The sequence below is a fragment of the Pongo pygmaeus genome, chromosome 2 (assembly GCF_028885625.2).
Source record: "Pongo pygmaeus isolate AG05252 chromosome 2, NHGRI_mPonPyg2-v2.0_pri, whole genome shotgun sequence".
Lineage (NCBI taxonomy): Eukaryota > Metazoa > Chordata > Mammalia > Primates > Hominidae > Pongo > Pongo pygmaeus.
The window spans coordinates 116,968,017-116,991,345 of NC_085930.1; the positions used below are offsets into that span (position 1 = coordinate 116,968,017).

General features: G+C 43.1%; 1 protein-coding gene across 1 annotated transcript in view; it reads left to right on the forward strand.

Moving 5' to 3' along the window:
* Positions 1-23,329, forward strand: part of DCLK3 (doublecortin like kinase 3) — a 49,716-nt gene that overhangs the window by 12,187 nt on the left and 14,200 nt on the right. The window contains exon 2 of the mRNA XM_063662034.1: positions 13,412-15,288. Coding sequence (XP_063518104.1) covers positions 13,412-15,288 — 1,877 coding nt within the window. The remainder of the gene's footprint in view (positions 1-13,411; positions 15,289-23,329) is intronic.

A 23,329-nucleotide genomic window follows, 5' to 3' on the forward strand; every position in this document is an offset into this window, starting at 1 on the left:
AACCATCAGTGCTCATTCTTACTGTAAAATATAAAGACCTTTCATAATTTTGGGCAATGGTGAGGGTCTGGTTTCCCTAGAAGCAGAACCTGAGATGTGGATTCTTGTGCATGTAATTATTCCGGGACAGCTCTCAGGAGAAGGGAGTCAGGTGGGTGGGGAGTGCGGCCAAGCAAGGAAGTGGTCTCAGCTGGAGTCACATCTCAGCCCCAGCCATGAGAAGCTCTGGAACATGCATTGTACCATGGATTATCCCACCCTGGGGTAAAGGCTGGGTCTTTTGTACCCCTCCCCACACCCCTGTCCATCAGTCATTGATTATGGGCTGTCCTTGTGAAGGCAGAGTTGGATGTGTGACCTCCTGGGTAAAGTGGCTCCAGTCAGCCAAAGTAACTCTTGGGAGACTTGGGCAGCGATCGGCTGCCAACACGTGTAAGAGCTGGAGGAGAGGGGCAACCCTGGTAAAGGAATCTGGGTGGGTACCAATGGAATCCATGACAGTGTGCCAGCCCTATAGAATGTTGATGGCTGTGTAGCTTTAGATAAATTTGGGGGCAGAAATAGATGAAAAATCCTGAGTGCATGCTTGGATGATCACCCAGCACATTCTGATGACCCAACCAATAGTCTGTTTTCATTGAACACTACTGTGGATTTATTGGGTTCTTCCGTGCAACACCTGTTCATTGCCAGCCTACCACATACCTGGCACTAGGGCTCTGTGTTTAGAATCTTGCCACGCAAGGCCCATTTATTTAGTACACTCCATCCCAACAAATTATATATATTTGGCAAATGCCATGATATAACATCATAAGAAATCCCAAAGAAGCTTAACCACAACTCCTGCAGAAGCTAAAAGCTGCTAAGGTTTATCCTTATAAAGGCTCTGAAGGCAACAGTCTGTGTTGAAACATTTGTGTCTGATGCTTTCAAAAGGCTTAGATGCAGCAGTTGGGCTGTTAGAGGGAACTGTGTCAGTTTCTGCCCACTGAGGTTGGCTTCTCAGCAGAGAAGCAGTTCTGCTTTAGTGCCACCACTGTCAATCTGGTTTAATCTGAGTGCTGACCTTATGACAGGCAACCTTATGCCTGTCATCTCATTACAATCTTTACAGCTATCCTGGGAGGACGGGCTAGTGGGGGCCATGCAGGTTCCCACAGCAGTGAGGACTGCTTGGTGCTCCACCAGCAGAGATACGTTGTACTCAGGGTGGGTATTAGGGCCGCTGCTGAAGCTTTGTGTGTCCGATTGGATGCCTGACTTCATCAGGGTGTTGGTACCATGCCTTCTCTTCTTTTGAATTAGAGGAAAACCAAACCCAGTCTGAATTCCCAAAAAGAAGAAAAGTTTTCACTTTAATCTGCTTTACCCCAGCATCACTCTTCTTTGTTTGGAATCTTAATACACTTCGGGGAGTTTTTTTTTGTTTTGTTTTTTTGTTTTTTTGTTTTTTAAGATCATCCCGTCTACAGGGATATCAGGGAAAAGCTCATCTGTTTATTGCCAGCTGCAGGAACACTGTGTGACTTAATTTTGCCCAGTTGGATGTTGGCTGGCTTAACAACTAGGGCAGAACTAAGCTGAGGCTGCTTTGCTTCAGTGTTGATGCCTGTTGATGTGTCTGAGTGCTGCTCTGTTTTCTCTGGATGACCCCATGAGTTTAACATTCCATGTTATAAATGACACCTCTAAATCTGTCCATGTCATTGTTCAAAAACATTCATGATCTGCGGAAGGTCTGTTTCAGTTCTTACTAACTAGCTGTGTGGCCTTGGGCTAGTTGCTTACCTTCTCTGGCCTACAGTTATATCTTACAGTTGCAGAAACTGGGCTACTATCCTTGCAGTTCTAAAATGCAAAGATCTGCACCCACACAGCTTTTGCATCCCACACACATGTCCTCTTTAGATTGGATCTGTGGTGTTACTTTTGTTTACAAAAGATGCGTATTTCAACACAGGCAGTTTGTGAGAATTTTTACCAGCAAGTCTAATCATCGTATAAATGACCATGTCTTAACTATTTATAGAAAGTCCTTCCTCAGTCTGGTGGATGTAAACCTCCAATAAACAGCACAGTGGAGCTATTTAGCTTATTTGTTTCTTCTTGAGAAATAAATTGAAAAGAAATTAAGAAGGCCAGGTGTGGTGGCTCATGCCTGTAATCCCAGCTCTTTGGGAGGCCCAGGTGGGTGGATCACTTGAGGACAGGAGTTTGAGACCAGGCTGGCCAACACAGCAGAACCCTGTCTTGACTAAAAATACAAAAAATTAACTGGGTATGGTAGTACATGCCTGTAATCCTAGCTACTTGGGAGGTTGAGGCAGGAGAGTCGCTTGAACCCGGGAAGCAGAGGTTGCAGTGAGCCAAGATTACGCCACTGCACTTCAGCCTGAGTGACAGATCAAGACTCTGTCTCAAATAAGTAAATAAAAAGAAATAAAGAAGAATTAAATGTCAAAATAATTAAATTAAGAAGTAAAAGAAATTTATTTCTTCTTGAGAAACTTGGGTAATGTGTCTTTCATGGGATCCATCCATTTCATTTAAGTTGTCTCCTTTGCTGGCATAAAATTATTCGTACTATTCCCTTATTATTATTTTACATAAACAGCTCCAGTGTTTCGCAAGTGTATCATCTCTGCTGAATATGAATGAAGGCTATATATTTTAAAAAACATTTCTTTTCAAATTATTTTACTGGCTTGCCATTTAATTATGTGTTGGACATGGAGGTTGTCTTATCAAGAAGTCAAAATCATTTGAAAACCACTTTCTGAAGAATCTTCAGGCTGTTTGCCTCCTCGTTCCTGTAGATGAATGGATCATGGAAGTTTCCACCTCAGATCTCATTTATTAGACTGACCCCTCATGTGATAAACGAGGTGTGAGGGTCTTCAGATCTAGGCACTGACAGATGGTTCAAATATTCCAAGTATCCTTACACCTATCTAAGATCCATTCAAGCCAAAGCGTGAAGATGTAGAAATGAGATCGATCTGCTTCATCTCTAGAAAAAAGGAGATGGAGTATGCTTTTAGAATGATTTCTGCAACCTCACCAATAGGAATGGAATGTGGTGAGGGTCTGTCTAGCCTAGTGTGTTTTAAAGTATTGCATGACACAGGTCAGTGGACATTAGTGGGGCGGGGAGGGCCCCTAGGGTTTGATAACCAGGGAGGGAAAGGAAACTATGAAGTCTTGCAAGAATCCAGTCAGCTGAAGGGAAAGTAGCCCCAGAGTACTAGAAGGCTCCCCTTCCAAATGAGCACATCCGAAGAGCTGCCCTGTATATAGCACTGAGAAAAGCAAAACTCAGCCCCAATCAAGGTTACTATGAATCTCCTCACTGCAACAGACAATTGGGATTAGATATTCAGGCTGTAGGAAACAGCAGCCTGGCCTGGGAGGCATGCCCTCTTGGAATTTTACTGAGTGAGCGATGAAGCCCCAGGGATGTGATCATGGGTGAGTTGGGAGAGTTGGGAGGAAACATGAAACCCAGGGTGAGACTGAAAGAGAAGCTGTCTCCAGGGGGAGGTCCGGTCAAAGCCAACCAGCATCGGATGTCTCAGAGAAGGACAATGCAGGGGACAGGGTGGCAGCATCTGGAGAGGCTCCCCATGCATTGGCACAAAGAACTGCATGTGAAGAGAATCCTGTTGGAAAAGGAAAGAGGGCCAATCTGCTTCAGAATTTATGGAAGAAAAGAAAAGCCCAAAGAAACAATGTGACAAAATGACTGGAAAGCAGAAGGGTTCACCTGGAGGAAAAGTGGTCAGGTGGTTAGAGAGAAAGGTTATTGTTATGGTCGCTGGCAGGTCCGAGGCCTCATGAGCCCTGGGAGCAAATGAGGCCATGTTAATATTAATGCCTGGTGTGCCCTCCGCCAGTGTCCTCAGAGTCCCCAGGGCAGGATGTTATCTGTGCTCATGTACACCGTGGCTCCTGTTCTGAATCCTTCCTCCTGTTGCCTGCCCCTGCGGCCCTCCTGCTGTTGCTGTCTCCCCAAGGCCCCTCATCACCCTCCTCTGCTGAGCCTGCCCTGGGTCCTGGGGCCTGTTGTGGGGAAGGCAGGTGGCTGGTCCTCCTCTCACTCTGCTGTGCCTTGTCACCTGGGTCCCAGAGCTTCACACAGTCTTTGAAACACAGCTGCTTCAGCATTCTCACTCAACCCTGTGTTCCAACAACACTTAAACCAGCTGTTCTGGGATTGGGAACACAGGGGCAGAGGCCATACTGTCCCCTCTTTCTCATTGCTCCCCAGGCCTGTTATCTCCTCCTTGGGGGCTGCGAATGCCTGTGCACAAAACACCTCCTTCCCCATTCACCCACACCCTTGTCTGCCTATTTGGCAACTTGTACAAATAAACAGATCCTGGAAAAATAAACCCACTGCTGAGCCGAATGTGATCCTGGGTCCCAGTTTGGGTTTAGTTGGGTCATGCTGCCGTACTTTAAGGGCTAATGAAATAGATACATACAAGTCCAAGGGCTTTATGATCCCCTCACCCCCACAGAGGGCTGCATATTTTGGTTTCACTAACCACTTTGGCAAAGCAAGAGATATTCTATGGCAGTGCATTTCAAGCAAACATGCATCACACCACCTGAGGGTCTTGTTAAAATGCAGAATCTGTTTTTGTAAATTGGGGGTGGGGCCTGAAATTCTGCATTTCTACAATGCTCCCAGGTGATACTGATGCTGCTGGTCCACTTTGGGTCATAAAGGGGATCAAAATATGCTACCCCCAAATATGACACTTAGTCACAAGAATTATTTTAAGCTGAAGGTATCTGAGGAACAGCAGATGCAAGAAAAGATCTCTATCCTCCCCCTATTTATGTAAAAGCAGACATAAATTTCCCTTTGTGAAGTTGTTCCTTTCACTTGCCTTGTAACAGGAAGGGCTGAACAACTGTTAATCACCAGAGAGGACTCTAGACTCATATCAGCTCAGAGATGGCTCTGAGAGGAATATGCATAACAAATCTTACTAAAATAATCTTTATCCTCCACTAGTTTCTCATATATATATATATATATATACATATATGTACATGTACATATATGTATATATACACCTTTTTTCCCCCATAGAAGCTCAAACCTTTTCCCTTTGTATTATTACTTCTACAAGTTTATCATTCTTTGTTAAAATGGTATATAAGTCTCTGAGTCTGACTACCTTTTTGGAATTTTCACTTCATTTCTGTGAGGCCCTTATATGCATATGAAAGAAACATTTTTCTCCTGTCAATCTGTCTTTTGTCAATTTATTTTGCAGGACCCCAATCATTTAACCTAAAGAGTAGAGGAAAAAAGGTTTTTCCCCTCTCTAACAGTGGGCAAATTCTAGATCATTTCCTTTGCCACTTCTATATACTGTACAGAAAATCTTTTGTCAAGGGAACCATGGCTGGACTTTGTGTTTCACTGCACTGATGCCATGTTTTTATAACATATCACAAATTACTTATTAACTTTATGAAAATAACTACTTATAGGCAACTTGCACTCCCAAAAGGATACTCTGGAATTTCACTATATATCCTTGGTGCTCAGAGTGCGTCCAGGCCCCAACAACATCAGCATCACCTGGGACCTGGTTAGAAATACAGACTGTCAGGCCCCACCCAGACTATCTGAATCAGGACCTGCACTTCAACAGGACTTACAAGTGCTTTGTGTGCACATGAACATTTGAGAAGCTCTGCTCTGTAGCACATAGTAAATTGGAAATGGGAGCTTCCAGTTTAACCACTGCAGCAGGAGCCTCTAAGGAGACATGTCAGTGACAGCAGGGAAAAATTCAGACCTTGTCTGTTAGTCCTCTTCGTTGTTATGGGGTGTCTGTAGGGTATAACCCAATGTCCTGGGATCTCTGGAAAGAGAGGAAAATGCTTTCTGGTTTGCATGAATCATGAGGGTTTTTCAGACGTAATAAAGCCAGCAGTGGAGGAAGTGTGAACTGTGATACAATGATGAGATGGGTGGCATATACTAGACAAGGGTGAGTAGGAAAACTGAGGGATGAGGGATGAGGATTATCGTGGGGGTCAGGGATAAGCTTTAAAAGTGAGAAAAGGAATGTCCACTTAAAAACACTCTTGTAAACAACTGATGCAGTACGTAAAACTCACGATAACTCCTAAGTTATCATGAGATGGGGCAGTCAATCCCATCTTTAAATTTGCGAGTAGCTTAGAAAAATTATCAGGCATCTGTTAGGTGGGTTAGAACAAGGCCTGGCAAATATCTCTCAGTCAGAGACCATACAGGGTTCTGAGCCAGTATGCTGGGAGGCACTAAGGGAAATTGTCATAGGTAAGTCAGCAGATAAAAGCCAACCCTGGACAGAGGCACTTCTGAGATAAGAGCAGGAAAAAGTCTCTTTAATTACTTTGTTTCTGATGTCTCAGTCAATGTCATGTTGGTAATAAAGAGGATAGGTAGTGAGGATGTTAATTAGAGATTGGAGTGTCATCAGTGATGACAGCCAATAAACTGCATGGCAGTTTCATTTTATTACCTCACTCTTATTAATTTCTACAGCTCTGATCAATATAGACATTGGCCAGGCTTCTGAGTTACGAAACAGTAGCATTTTTGAGGCTTAGTGAGAGAGGCTTCATTCCAATTTTTTTATTCGTTTACAAAACCTTCCTTGGGGTGTTGGCATAATCAAATGTAAGTTCACAAATGTTTCTCCTGCCTCATCTCTGCATATGAGCAAAATGAGTTTATTCCCAAACAGCCCCTGGAAAATGCCCAGGACAAATGATTACTCAGTGAAAAGTAAAATTATTTCAGCCAGTCTTTCTCTATCTTCCACAGAAGAATAGACATGAATACTCTTTCAGCACTGCATACTGAGGCCACAAGTGATTAATCTGGTGAAACCACAAAGAAATAAAAAGTTGATAAAAGGGAAAGTATTTTCAGGGGCACCTTTCTGCTAGGAGGAGGGTGTTAATAATGTGGTGTTAGATGTATTGACCTTTCTTTTTTAGTCATCTTTTTGTTGTATTGAATATTACCAGATAGTTTAAAACACCTAATTCATTTTGTTTAGTACACATAATTTGTAAATGTTTATAGAGAGAGTATGTATTACTTGAGTCCTATAGCAATTTTGATTATCTCTCATTATTTTTCTTGTGTTATTATAGCTTTCTAGGAACCAAGATGAAAATTCTGAAGTTAATGCTGACCACAGACATAGGTTTCTTTGCGTTTTAATTAGACACGTGAGTTATTTTAAAATGACTTGGAAAAGGTAAAATCTCTTTAATTGTGATTTAAAAAGACAATATAAAAGAGAAATCTTTAATTTTTTTCTTGATGCTAAACTTCATTAGCAGCTAATCTTATAACAGAGAAAAGTAATTATAAGTAATTAGACAGGAAACTGGGTTAATGTGACTTACAGTCACTCTGGTAGCCTTTCCAGCATAATAAGGTGGAGAGCTGATCATCGTGGCATCAGGTTATGTTACTTTATCTGAATTGTGGCAGCAGATAAGAGACCCACTTTCTGAGCATGAAACCTATTAGAGGCAATAACGGCATGCCACGCCGGTGCAGTTAGTTTATTGGCTCACCCCAGAATCAGAGCATCCTAGGATCGATGAGCAGAAATTCCGTTTATCTCCCCAGCAGACCTGTTTGCTTAGGTTTGCTGGAGTGTTTCTTTTATTATCCCGTCCCTACTGGTTTTTTATTTCAATCACTATGTGAATGACAAGTCCATCCTGCTGAGTCACATTTAGCATCGTATTCTCTTTGGCCTTGAGATGTACATGTACTTGGAGGAAACTCAACGTTACAGGACTTATTTTCTTTACGAACATGTGAAAAATAAGCACAAGTTGAGTGCTCACTCTAGGCAGAGCAATGCACTGGACATCCTCAGCAATGAGTAAGACATTAATGCCATTTGGCAGGTGGTGAAACTGAGGTTCATAGGGATTAATTAACGTTCCCATGGTCACACAGCTAATAACAGCTTGGCAGAAGTCCTCTGACCCATGGTCAGTGTTCTTTGCGCTAAAATGAAGGTTTCTCAGCCTGAAGCAATGTACTGCTGTCCCCTACCTCTATGAGTTGTTCTTCAGAAATGCTACTTTGTCAAATTTCCTGTCGCAGATGGATGTTTGTGTTTATATTTTCTTTTCACCTCACTTATCTAATGTATTTAGGAGGTCTTTTGTGTGATGTTTACTGGTGCTGCAATTAGCAATGCTCAGTTATTTACAGTGAGAGCTGGAAGACTGAAGCTAGATATTTATGTATGATGTTACGGTTGGGAATTTGTTCCCCAAATCTTGTGTGCTTGCTCTCTGTACTGGGGCAGAGTTGGGGGGTTTGCATAAACCCTGGTCTCTGCTTTTGGAGAGCTTACAGTTCAGTTGAGAGGGAGAATGTTTACACCTACTAAGATGAAGTAACAATTAGCTGAGATGTGCAGCAGGCAAAACCATATGTTCCACATTCTGTGCTAGGTGTTGGTCTCAGGCATTCGTGCTAAATTTTGCTTTAGTGAATGAGCAGGTCTCCAGAGGAGGGAGCTATCACTGCGAACTTCCGAGGACAGAGAAGTTTTGGGAGTAGAGATGGGTCTTAGGCTTTACAAGATGGTGAGGCTTGGATTGGTGGGGGAGTGGAGGTGGAGTGGGTTGGAATTGTGAAGGGCCTTATGTGTCAAGCAGAGGAATTTGGGTTTGGAACTCAAGGAGGCTAATAAGGAGCTACTGTGGTTATTGAGCAGATGGATGGCTTATCAAAAGCAGTGCTTGCTCTTCTGTATATGTGGGGTTAGATTGGCATTGAGGAGAGACCCTATAAACATTTGTATTTTGGTGTAATGAAGTAGAAGCAGCACTTTTGTCAAGTCCAGGCCAATTTATGTTGCTGTAGCAAGTTAACAGAAAAATAAGGTGTTAATAAGAAAAAATAAGGTGTTAATAAGAACATATTTTCCCTGTGTTACTTCCTGGGACGTGGTTGGCTTGGTGGCTGAAGACAGAATTAGCATGTTTAATTTTTACTATCTATGGCTTCATAAACAATTTACTGTTGATATAGGGACAGAATATGGATTATTATCCTAGATTATACAGGTTGAGTGAGTCTCCCTTATCCAAAATGCTTGGGACCAAAAGTGGTTTTTTATTATTTTGTTTTATTATTTTTTTTATTTCAAGGAGTTTTTTTGTTTTTCCTTTTTTTTTGATTTTGGGATATTTGCATTATACTTACCAGTTGAGCATCCCAGATCTGAAAATCTGAAGTCCAAAATGCTCCAATGATCATTTCCTTTGGTAGGAATGTCAGTGCTCAAAAAGTTTGCAGGCTTTGGAGCATTTTAGATTTTGTATTTTTGGTTTTGGGATACTCAACCGGTATGAGGGTGAGCCACATGAAATTTGTTTTTTTATGGTTCAAAATTGGTAGAACTACCAGCAATTTCATATGGTTCAATTTTACTGATTTTGTAAGTAAAGGTGTTGCTGGAGCTGAGTGGACTTGGGCAGGCCTGTGGCTTTCTAGTAAGGTTGATTGGGGTAGGTTCTGGACAGTGGTGCTTAGTGGGAGACTGAAAGTACTCTGTGTGCAGTTGTCCTGGGGCATGAGCACATTCCTGGAGACTGAGCCCCAGGCCTAAAGGATATGCTGTGCTCTCCTTAATGTTGGCTCTCCTTGCCCATGGACCAGGCATTGATAGTCTTCTTATTTTTTTTCTCTTACCTGTAAAGAAGAAAATTTTGCTCTAGACTACTTTCAAAGAGGAAAGAGGTATTGTGGAAGAGAAGATAAAAATCGGTGCATCCCAAGGTTGCATTTTCCTGGTGCTTCCCAGTAGCTTGAAGCAGTCATAGCTAGAAGAAGTGCAATTTCAGTAGGACCCAGTTATGCTGAGGAGGTGGAGACTGAATTGTCACTTTTGCTGCAGACCAAGGAGCTTTTGAATAAGCTTGTGAATGCCCAGGCAGTGGAATGAGCATGTCTGATGTTGGTGTCGTGGAGGCTGAGCTGTTCTCTCTTTACATCCTTTTACACCATGTCCTGGGATGGAGGCTGTTCTTATGGAGCCTATTCTTTGTTCAGGGATGGGATGTTCCCAGATTGTTCTCCTAACCACTAGGGATCAGGGCAAGTTTTGAGGTAGAGTCTGCTGAAATTGGCTGAGCACAGAAATCCCAGAGAGCACATCTCCTCTTCTCCCTAGCAAGCTCTGGGTACCATTGTGCCAAGTCATCCATTACCACACTCAGACTCTACAGTTCCAATGTTTGGGAACTTGAGGCCACCGGTCCTATTGTAATTTGAGTCTCTTTGTCACTCTGTGTCAACACTCAATACATAAAGCCCATTACTGTCAGTCCTGTTTCATGAGCACTGCTTTATGCCTCCCTGACATCCCATCTTGGACCTTTTAGGAGGGTTCAGGGGCTTTCCTGAACCTCCTTCTATGCTAAATGTTCAAACATCCTTAAGGTATTCACTGAATATTCTTTTGTCCTATTGGTTCTCCCCTGAGGATCCCTCTCCTATTTCTTCCCTGTAATGGATAATTCTTCCTTTCCAGGGACTATAGATTTTGAAGGTAGAGCTCAGAATTTAGCTCCCCAGGTCTGCTTCAGAGCTATTATTTTTCTTCCCTCCTATAACACCTTTCCTTAGCTGAGGCTTATATCATCCAGTGATACGATATACACCCTTGCTTTGCCACTGTCATATAGTGGCTGACCATTCATTTCTCCATGTTACCAGTGTCTTCCTCTCCACATTGAGTCTTACCTTCATCTGTGCTGACCTCAGTGGCCGTGTGGACAACTGGTCCAGCCCTATGTCATGGTTCCTTTGCTATGTACTGGGTGGCCTCCACCTCATCAGGTGTTGAAAACCCAACTCAAATCTTGTCTTCCTAGCACTCTTGGTTGCTCATTCTCCTGGTACTTCCGTTGGATTTCATTACATCCTCTTTATGCCTCTAGGTTTTCCTGGTAGGTCTGCCCTCTTGTGACCACAGCCAGCAAGTTGATCCTTTGGGCCTGCCTATCCTTTTCCCACATCTGCTTGGAAAAGCCTCAGTCCAGGATATAGGCTAAAATCTCTTTCTCTGTCCCTATACTGAGTCTTCTGAGAAAATAATCAGGACTTCATTTACTTAGTCTGACAGTATGTATCAAGGATCCAACTGTGTGTGAAGCACATAAGAAAAACCAACAAGAACACCAGCCCTTTTGTGCACATGCGTTTGACAGTCACCTTCCTTGACACCCTTCCTCAGTTCCCCAATGCAGGAAATACAAACTAATATTCCTTCCGTAGCTCTCTTTCTTTCTCTCAACATCAGCTATCTCAGATAAAAACGGAGGCAGATTAATTAAAGAGGCTGTGAGAAGAAAGGGGATAACAGATGTCCATATATAGTTTAACTGTAAATGTGATTGTTAAGCTCATAAATTTGTGGTGTGTGGGAAGATCAGTATCAGCCACTACCTTGTCATCTCATCTGACACCTGCATCTAGATGGAAATCATCTCAGAACAGATTGTACATTATAATTAAAAAACAAAAAACATTCTGTGTAGATTTGCTGGGCCAAAATCCCATCCTGGCACAACTGGAGTTTATGCTACAGTTGATTCAAATACACGTATAAATGATTATTTTAAATTTCTTTTTAAAGGAAGCATAAACAGCAGATTCTTCCATGTAAAATACGACATATGGGTCCTGTAGGGTAACTTTAATAATTGTCATCCCACCCTTGTGGCTTAACTGAGTTATACTTTTCTATTCTTTTTCAATTTCTCTTCCTGACCTGGATAGAAGTTGAGGAAATTAAACCACTCCTGCCTCACCTGTTTTACTCTGGCTGGGTATAGTCAATCAGGAAATACAAAAGTCTTGTTTTATTCATGTACATTCTCATTATTTAAGATCTGAACCTTGGTTTCTTTACATTTTTTTAATAAGAAGAGGGAAAACCATCTGGACAAGGAAGTTTTTACACCTAGATTGAAACCTTCTTCAATTTTCCTATACTAACTCTAATGCAAGTGGATCTCAGTCAGAGCTTTAAGAAATACCTACCATATCATGTTGGTCCATGAGTTCTTGTGATGCCAGATGAAGCTGTGCACAGTAGACTTCTACCTTATTGATACTAATAAAGTGAAATTATAATATAAAATAGATATTAAGATCATAAGGACGGTGTTAATAACTAGCAACTATTGTGTTCTTACTATGTGTCAGACACTCTCTTAGGTAAGTTGTAATTTGATCATTTATTCTTCACAAAAACCCTGGGAGGGAGGTGTAGCATTCTTACTTTATAAATGAAAAAAAAAATGAAATGCAAATAATTTGTCCAGGTTCACACAAGTAGTCCATGGCCATGCCAGGATTTAAATCCAGATCTGTCTCAAACCCTGTGACCATAACCTCTTCGCATACTGCTCCACCTTGAGCGAGTTCAAAGTCAAGCTGAAAAAAAAAATGTTCTTGGCAAAGAGATGGGTAAGATTGGGTTTTTCAAAGTTCTGGAATGTTCCTGCCTCTTGTTGGCGTTTCATGGGCAGCAAATCTGGCCCTTCAAAGTTCTAGAATGTTCCTGCCTCTTGTTGGTGTTTCATGGGCAGCAAAACTGGCCCTTTTTATCTCAGTTGTAGATCCTTGAAGGTCAGTTCACTTTGGGGTAGCTGGAGTTGTGTTTACAGAGTCAGGCCTCACTGTGAGAGGGCTCCTGTATTAGTCCCTTTTCATGCTGCTGATAAAGACATACCTGAGACTGGGAAATTTACAGAGAAAGGTTTTCTTGGACTTACAGTTGGTTCCACATGGCTGGGGAAGCCTCACAATCATGGCGGAAGGCAAGGAAGGGCAAGTCCCATCTTACATGGATGGCAGCAGGCAAAGAGAGAATGAGGAAGATGCAAAAGCAGAAACCCCTGATGTAACCATCAGATCTCATGAGATTTATTCACTACCATGAGAACAGTATGGGGGAACTGCCCCCAAGATTCAATTATCTCCCACTAGGTTTCTCCTACAATATGTGGGAATTACAGCAGTACAATTCAAGATGAGATTTGGGTGGGGACACAGAGCCAAACTGTATCAGCTCCCGAGGTGTGGCCCATCCTCGGGGCCCCTATGAGGCCTACAGGAATCACTGCAAGCCCAACGCTTACTCTGTTCTGCACTGTTGGTGTAGAGGAGACTGGGAATTAGACCTAAGTATAAAGGCTCTGTCATTTCTAACAGACTCTCAGGAACCACACTTATAAACTGTAATACTAGAATCAGTCATCTTTAGTAAAGTTTTGGTGAAGGCTGAGGGCTCTCTGAACCCATCTTAACTAATATTCCGTTGTCCTTTTCTTGTTGCAGGACAGCAAGGCCTATGTGACCATTCTCTAAAATATTTAAGCTCGAGAGTCACAGAGCGGAAGCTGCAAGGCTCCTGGCTGCCTGCCAGCCGAGGGAATCTGGAGAAACCATTTCTGGGGCCACGTGGCCCCGTCTTGCCCTTGTTCTGCCCTCGGAATGGCCTTCACTCAGCACATCCTGAGAACAGCCCTCTGAAGCCCAGGGTCGTGACCGTGGTGAAGCTGGGTGGGCAGCGCCCCCGAAAGATCACCCTGCTCCTCAACAGGCGATCAGTGCAGACGTTCGAGCAGCTCTTAGCCGACATCTCAGAAGCCTTGGGCTCTCCCAGATGGAAGAATGACCGTGTGAGGAAACTGTTTAACCTCAAGGGCAGGGAAATCAGGAGCATCTCTGATTTCTTCAGGGAAGGGGATGCTTTCATAGCTATGGGCAAAGAACCACTGACACTGAAGAGCATTCAGGTGGCTGTAGAAGAACTGTACCCCAACAAAGCCCGGGCCCTGACACTGGCCCAGCACAGCCGTGCCCCTTCTCCAAGGCTGAGGAGCAGGCTGTTTAGCAAGGCTCTGAAAGGAGACCACCACTGTGGGGAGACTGAGACTCCCAAGAGCTGCAGCGAAGTTGCAGGATGCAAGGCAGCCATGAGGCACCAGGGGAAGATCCCCGAGGAGCTTTCACTAGATGACAGAGCAAGGACCCAGAAGAAGTGGGGGAGGGGGAAATGGGAGCCGGAACCCAGTAGCAAGCCGCCCAGGGAAGCCACTCTAGAAGAGAGGCACGCAAGGGGAGAGAAGCACCTTGGGGTGGAGATTGAAAAAACCTCGGGTGAAATTATCAGATGTGAGAAGTGCAAGAGAGAGAGGGAGCTCCAGCAGAGCCTGGAGCGTGAGAGGCTTTCTCTGGGGACCAGTGAGCTGGATATGGGGAAGGGCCCAATGTATGACGTGGAGAAGCTGGTGAGGACCAGAAGCTGCAGGAGGTCTCCCGAGGCAAATCCTGCAAGTGGGGAGGAAGGGTGGAAGGGTGACAGCCAGAGGAGCAGCCCCAGGAATCCCACTCAAGAGCTGAGGAGACCCAGCAAGAGCACGGACAAGAAAGAGGACAGAGGCCCAGAGGATCAAGAAAGCCATGCTCAGGGAGCAGCCAAGGCCAAGAAGGACCTTGTGGAAGTTCTTCCTGTCACAGAGGAGGGGCTGAGGGAGGTGAAGAAGGACACCAGACCCATGAGCAGGAGCAAACATGGTGGCTGGCTCCTGAGAGAGCACCAGGCGGGCTTTGAGAAGCTCCGCAGGACCCGAGGAGAAGAGAAGGAGGCAGAGAAGGAGAAAAAGCCATGTATGTCTGGAGGCAGAAGGACGACTCTCAGAGATGACCAACCTGCAAAGCTAGAAAAGGAGCCCAAGACGAGGCCAGAAGAGAACAAGCCAGAGCGGCCCAGCGGTCGGAAGCTGCGGCCCATGGGCATCATTGCCGCCAATGTGGAAAAGCATTATGAGACTGGCCGGGTCATTGGGGACGGGAACTTTGCTGTTGTGAAGGAGTGCAGACACCGCGAGACCAGGCAGGCCTATGCGATGAAGATCATTGACAAGTCCAGACTCAAGGGCAAGGAGGACATGGTGGACAGTGAGATCTTGATCATCCAGAGCCTCTCTCACCCCAACATCGTGAAATTGCATGAAGTCTACGAAACAGACATGGAAATCTACCTGATCCTGGAGTACGTGCAGGGAGGAGACCTTTTTGATGCCATCATAGAAAGTGTGAAGTTCCCGGAGCCCGATGCTGCCCTCATGATCATGGACTTATGCAAGGCCCTCGTCCACATGCACGACAAGAGCATTGTCCACCGGGACCTCAAGCCGGAAAACCTTTTGGTAAGCCTTGACTTTTGATGATATGGGAGAGGGTGTTTTTAGAATATGGGATAAAATCGATATTAATTGTTTTATACTCTGTCACCTTTACACACTAGAATTTTACTTTTATGTTATTATAACATACTTGTTCCAGTATTTAAAACTATGGTTATAGGTCATAGGTTGCTGAGATAAATTAGTTTTGATTAACTTACGGAAAAAGAAACCTTCCAATTTAAATAAAATGGAAAATGTCTCTTCACCTCTGGGAGAAAAATGCTTTTGTCTTGATAGTGACCACGTGGACTTAATTTCTTGGCACTTAGGTACTGGGATGCCTACTGATGGCAGCTTCCCCTCGAGGCTTTGTGTGCATCATCCACCCTCCCACTGAGATGCCACTTTGGTCTTTTTGAAGATAACGCTTTGCTAAGCAGCTCAAAAGGTGAAAAGGTGCAGCACTGTAAGGGTCTGTGTAAGGAGTGCCGATGAGGCTGGCTCTGGAGTCAGATAACTTGGGTTTGAATCCTGGCTTTCTTAGTTGCTTGCTCTTAGATAAGTCCTTCATCTTGCTGGACCTTAGTTTCATCATTTTGTAAAAGAGAGACGGTAATAGTGCCTATTTTGGAAGGTTGCCTGCAGTTTGAGTATGGGAAAAAGAAAAGCAGCCCCTGACAGCTGGGAGCTGGCCTGACACTCTTATCTCAGCTATGCCATTCTCCTGTTGAGCATAAGCAATTTCACAGATCACAACATCAGATAAGGCCACTCTGACCATAATGGATCAAGACAAAAGCAAAACCCCTTTATACTGATGTCCAAATGCAGATAAAAATAAGAATATTGTCCAAACCACAAATAAGGTCACATGTCCCCTTTGTGGCTGCTGTGAGTGACTGACTGTGTTGCTTCATCCTTCCTACCTTCATGTAAGAATTATTAAGATACCTGATTATAGAATTACCCCCACGTGCTGACACTATCCAGCCCAGAGCAAAACCCTGCTTTCATGAATCCTCCCCCAAAATTATCTAACACAGCCCACATGTTATCATGAGTCCTTTAAACATTCTCTTGCTTTGATTCCCAGATCCCAACAGTACGTGTTCTCCCTTATTGCAATGAGTCGGTAAACTTAGTGTGTTTGAGTACAAGTGTGTGCCAGGAGGTCTTTGTCAGGATGACACTGTCACCCTCTGGCACGTTCACCCACTTTCTTCTTTATAGCCCCAATCACCACTTGATAGAGTCTATATTTGCCTTTCTGTCTCCCTCCTCTTATTGGAGAGAAAGTTCCATGACAGCATGGACTTTGTTTCATTCAGATTGTGCTCCCAAACCTAGAACAGTTCTGTCACTTGGTCAACATTTAATACACATCAGTTGTATGAATGCCTAAAGGCCATACCATGCTGCCTGGGAAACAGCAAGAACTCCATCAGTGGCAGAGACTATCACTATTATTACATTAAAAACAACCCTGATATCAAGGTGAGTATCATGAGTAAGCATTCGAAGTCACATCATTGCAGATAAAGCAATAGTGAATGAACACAGTGATTTTGATGGGCCATATTTTGGCGGGAAGCTGGGAAGGTGGGGGAAAGAATTTACACTGTTTTCTTTAATTTCCATGGCCGTAGCCTCAGCCTGGAGACACCATCCCAGTTGCATTCGCCTGTCTGTAAACTGCTCTCACAAGCAGGTGAAACACTGAGTGAGTCAAGCTAATTATCCGGTGAAATGAGGTCTACGTTGACCACTAGGTCGAGCAACCTTGTTTTTGTGTTTTTGTCCTAACTCATAGAATTCCAGAAGCAGTTTGACTGGTTGGATGAGTGGTCTGAATTACCATCAAATAACTCTCTTTGAACAATTTCATTTTTTGCATTAGCTGGATGTCTTTTTCCTTTCTTTACTCGCTTTTTGATTCTTCCTGTCTTTAGGTTCTGAGCCCAGATGTCTTCCATGTGCAATGTACTGTACACTCTTTATTATGGACACTTTGGAATTGCGACAGAGCAGTGTTCTTTAACAACTCTCTGCTTCTTTCACCAAATTGTCTAAGCAGGAGAGATCCCTTTGGAGGCCTGAGGAGGTCTCACAAGCTGAACATTTCAGTCATGTGCCTACTATAGCATTATAACAGTTATACAAGTTCTCAGCTATGTGGAATGAGATGATTTTCTTTTAGAGACAGTTAGCTTAGTTTGCATTTTCTAACAAGATCCTGGAACCGGTCAGTTGAGTTGACCCATCTCTTGGGCAATAGAAGCTCTCATTTGTGTGAAGGGTTTTATCAGCTATTTTTGAGATGGAGAAAGTCAGCACTGTTATAGATCACGTGGAGGGTGGTTTGAGGAAGTAGGAAAACAGCAAGGAATATGTTTAATATGGACAAGCTACTTGCCTCTGGGTAGTTCTTCATGGTTTAAATGTCAGTACATGCATGTTTTAGTGCTCTGGGGCAATGGAATTGTGTGTGTGTGTGAGAGAGAGAGAGACAGAGAGAGAAAGAGAGAGAGAGAAGGCAAACTACAGAGTGGTTATAATTTTTTCAGTCTAAATGCATGAGCTTTTGTTTATTGGAATTGATCGTAATTGATATGTAGACCCTTTCTTTTTTCTGATTTTGAAGAAAGCCCATATATATATATATATATATATTTCAAATAAAAAAACTTTTTTTGTGGTGGTATGGCTTCTTCAGAAACTGTAGAAAGCTACATATTTGAGCCATCTTATGTGGAATAGGTTAATATATTTGTTTTCCTGTGGATAATTTGTCAGCTTGCATTTATCAAAATGGACAGGTCTGGCACATTTATAAAACATGCTTATCCTTTTTCTGGGTGAGTAAAGTTTAACATATTGTTATGTCAGAAGTCTAAATGCTATCTGATGTCAGCGCTTTTTGGTTTTTCAGACAGAGGTAGAGATAATGTTGGATTGACAGTTGACTCATTGTCTGGGTTTAGCAAGATGTTATCTCTAAAGTTGCTGATATAATTACATTGCAAATTTGTTTGGCCTTCTAAGATTTAAAATATTAATAAATATCACATTGGTGACTGTTGTCCATAAGTTGGTGTTCTTCAGTTGCCTTTAATTTAGTGTTTTGCACTTATGTTGAGCTTTATATTGTCAAACTAATTGTTTCTTCCTTTAATGGATGGCTGCTGTGTCTGTTAAGACCTGTCTTTGTTAAGCTTCGGGAAGTGATTATGTCAGAACTAACTTTTGATTACACGGCTGATTGTAAGTGTTGCTGCTTTTAGAGACTATCTGTATGTGCTAAAAGCTCCTAATGAATATAGTAAGCTTTCATGTTTTAATCAACAGAAATATTTATATCTGATAATTGTGCCCTAGAGTAAAATTTTAGGCCTATATTACTGAGTTTATCTATTTCTACTGATTACATTTCCTGATAAGATGATGGTGCTCTTCTTCCCTTAGGGTTATTTAGACTCCTGAGATCTTACAAAAGAAGTTTTAATTATAAGAATTTCCAGCTTGCAGAAATACCAGTGTTAATTTCTGCTTCTGCCAGTGTGTGCTCCTTGGAGGAGTTGGAATATGCTGGGTGGTGTTGGCTGGGCTCTGGGGAAGGAAGTGGGGAAGCAAACAGGAGCTGGAATAGTGATGTTGATGATTAGACCAGCTCACACAGGGTGGAAGGGCACAGGCCAGGTTATTTATAGCTGATGGCTGAGAGATTATATCCAGCAAAGAAAGCTGGGTGAGCGGGATGGGGGAAGGGACTGAGGAGGTGTCAGACATGAGCATCGAGCACGGTCATTTGAGAACATTTCTTCCAGAATAAGAGGAGGAGAAGGATGTGTTCCTGCACTGGAAACAGAGTGGAAAGGAATGAGCAGGGTGGGCATGCTGCTACACCTCCACTAGCATATAGGATGTTCATGTCTCCAATTCTGCTACTGCCCCCAGACTAGCTGTTACAGCCCTGGAGTGCTGGGAGCAGAGATCTCTGAAATCCAGGAGAGATGGTGGTGGTGATGGTGGGAACAGGTCTCAGCTTGGTCAAGGACAAAGGTTGTACCCTCTTTCTGGCCTCCTGCTGGTTCTAGGAAGAAACGGGCTTGTCTGTATATTTACTGGTGAATATGACTAGGACAGGGCAGTGACTGGTGTCCCTAAGGGTGGCAGGGAAAATCTAGAAGGATAAAGAGTAGCCGGCCACACTTCCTGCTCATTCTCCCTTTACCATGAACCTTTTCAATCATTTTCTTGGTCTGAATTCTGTAAGTTCTTTTTCTCTTCTATTTTGCTATACAAGAAGGACTCACTGATTATTGCTATGGTAGTCACTGGTTCAGCAATGCATAATTCTCCTTGATCAGCAAGATTTCTCTTCCAACAGCTTCAATTTCAATCTCCTTTCCCTTAGCTTCCAAGACAGAGGTATTCATGTCTTCTCATTAATAGTCCAAGTATTCATGAATGTATTTATACCCCAATCACATTAATTAAAAAAACTAGTAACAACTATGAAGTATACTTAAGCTCTACTTAATAAAATAAATAAATGTGAATTTCAGCAATAACATGAAATTACCAAAGAAAAAGTACAGTGACACAAGTCTTTAGGTCATTGGCCAATTTTGATCGAGTCAGTGAGAATGCTGTTATATAAGAGATTGAACTCCTCTGGAGAACTGCGGGGTATATTCCTGTCAGAAATCATTGCAGTTATGACTGTAGGTTTACATTGGTAAGACAGGCTCTCAGTATCCATTTCAGCAATTTCCAGGACAATAATAGTATCTGTACACTCAGTGAACTTATGTATTTCCAGTGTTTGGCCACATAGGCAGATTTTACAGGAAATTTCTCAAAGTCTTCAAAATTGTAGATACTGGATCATCTTGAGGATTGAGGTTTTCCTTCCTCTGTAAGTTCCTTTCGAAACATCCACCTAAAAGGATAGGTGTCTAATAAGTTACTGTCTGTAGTAAATTATCAACAACAAAAACAATTTTAAAGCATGGTTCCTATTTATCAACTTGGTGGATATCTTCTAAAACTGTGACCTCATTTCATCAAGGAGGACTGAAGTTCAGGTCATTTGGTAAAGGAACATAACAGCACCTTCCTTTAGTCTGCTTAATTCCTGTGTTCGTGTATGTTATCACCTCTCTAAAAGAGTATATTCTTGTGAGCCATTTGAGGGTCTAAGATTAACTTTCTTAAAACTCTTTAAGGGCATTCGGTTGCTCTTAAGCTGAGGAAACAGCTTAGTAAATCTCTTCAAGTTTCTGAGGTCTAAGGTCTAGTTGTCTAATTGCAACAGAAACCCTCAGGTTCTGGTTCATCTTGTGGAAGTCCCACATGTTAGGGGTTATGTGAGGGGAGGGAGAAGAGAAGGAGTGACGATTCCGCAGCCATGGTCCCAGCAAGAGATGATGGTGGCTTGGTCTTGGGGACTGCAGTAAAGATGGGGAGAAGTGGTCATCCTAAGGGTAAAGACAAGACTTGTGAGTGGATTGAATGCGGTGGATGAGGAAAGAGAAGACTCAAGGGTAACAGATGTTTATGACCTGAAGCTGGATCAGTCGTGGCCCCATCTTTCTAAAGGAGGAGGGTGGTTTCTGTGTAGTTATGGGGATAAGAGTCTGACTGAGTTAGGATAGAATGGAAGGTGGAATACTGTAGACAGTGTGTATAGACACCTCTTTCAAGGGTGTGTGTGTGTGTGTGTGCGCGCACAAAGGAGATCATAGAAATGGACAGTAGCTAAAGAGGGATGCAGAGAAAATAAGGGTTGTGTTTTTTTTTAAGTTGGGAGATATGACAGCATCTTTATGTGATGATGGAGCCATTCTCTGGGTTGGGGAACTGTGGGAGAGAAGCAGGGTCGAGGTGAAATCAGTTTCCAGCATGTTGAATTTGAGATGGTCATCTGATTGGATGACTAGGTGGTGAAGTAAAGTGTACTGTGAAATATGAGGCTATCAAGTTCAGGAAACACCTACAGTCCGAAGTCCATTCCTTCATCAGCTGGGCTGGCCACCTCTGACCAGACACTGGACTAAAAAGAGCATTACAGTGACTTCTTTGCTCAGAGCTGCCATTAGCTTCCCTTCACATTCACATTCAGAATAAAAGCCAAGGTCATTTCCATGGCCTGGAAGGTCTTATATGATGTGGACTCCATCTTCCTCTCAAAGCCACTCTCCAGCCACTCAGCTCCTCACTCGCCCTGCTCCTGCCCCTGCTTGCTACATCAAACCATGCATGCCCCTCGGCCTTCGCATTTGCTGTTTCTTCTACCTGAAAACTTGCTCCTCACATCTTAATATGGCTCACCCCTGCCTTCTTTCAGATGTTACTTCCTCAGTGAGTCCTTCCTTAACCACCTTATTAAAAAAAAAACAACCCCTGCCACTGTCTGTGCCAGCATTGCCAGTAGAATTTTCTGCGATGATGGAGATACAGATTTCCTGTATCTGCACGCCCAATGTGGCAGCCTCTAGCCACATGGGCAGTTCCTCCTGTCTAAGGAACTGCATTTTAAGTTTCATGTAAAAATCAATAGCCATGTGTACTTAGTGGATACTGTACTAGACAACGCAGCCCTTATCCCACTTTTACTTTTTCATAACGCTTATCACTGCCTGACATTACATATTTATTTGAATATTGTTCATTAATAGAAAGGAGGCTTCATAAGAAAAAGAACTTTGTCTGTTTCATTCACTACTTTATTCTTAATATTGCAAACACTGACTGGCAGATGGTAGGTGTGTAAATATTTGTTGAATGAATATGAGATCTTAATTAAGTAGAAATAAGCAGATGCAATAAACAGACACCAAAAGCATTTTATGAGCCTGCCATGTGACAAGTCCCAGGGAAGACCTCGTCCTCACTGATTTTTTTTTCAGTCATACTTTTGTATTATGGTATGTTTATGTGTTTGTGTGTGTGTATATATATATATATGGTGTATGTACATATATTTTGAGACAGTCTCACTCTGTCACCCAGGCTGGGTGCAGTGGTGTGATCTCAGCTCACTGCAACCTCCGCCTTCCAGACTCCTCCCACCTTAGCCTCCCAAGTAGCTGGGACCACAGGTATAAGCCACCACACCTGGCTAATATTTTGGTATTTTTTGTAGACATGAGGTTTCGCCATGTTGTGTAGGCTCACTTCAAACTCCTGGACTCAAGTGATCCACCTGCCTTGGCCTCCCAAAGTGCTGGAATTACAGGCCTGAGCCACTGCACCTGGCCTGTGTTATGGTATATTTTGCTGTTGTTGAAATATAAACGGATTTTAGGTATTGGCATTTTAATGTGAATTGGTTTCTAAGATCATTTCATTCTTCACAGCCAGTTGAAAATGGACCTTGGAGGGAAAAAGTACGAGAAACCATGAAGGATCAAGTAGGAAGGTGGCAAAGATAAATAAACTTTATCCATGTCTTAATCCTTAAGGGAGCCACTTGTTGTTTGGTCTGTACTCTGCTTCCATCTTCTGTTCAGAGATGAGAATTGCAAGATCACATTTAAATTGAGGTACCGTTGAAGGAGAGAGCAGAGTTAATTGTTGAGAAAAATAAAGATTCTTCTTGAAGCTTTGAGATTATCCAGATGCTATCTGAATGCCTATGTAAATAATGTAGATCACTTGAATTCCAAGCATGACACTTTGGTGTGGCTGGAAAAGGATGATAGATGCAGACAGATAACAGTCATTACAGTGCCACGTAAAGTAACCTCTTACACCCCTTCAGTTAGGGAACAACCAAAAATGAGCCCCAGCAGGAACATGGCCCAGAGCAGCGAGTTTAGCTAGGCTGCAAAAGAGATACAGGGAGATGTGGGGTGAGGGCAAAGTGAGATGTGTGTAAAGGGGGCTTTCGTACCCCACCCCACCACACAACCCGGGAAAACCCTGAAAGATTTTCTAGGCAGGGACGCTGAAGTGGGTCATTTGATGGGGTCTTTGGCTGTCTTGATGACCACCCAGTGCCTGGTCAGCCGAGAGTCCTGAGGTCCTCCGCTCTGATCAAATCACACCTGGTGTGTGG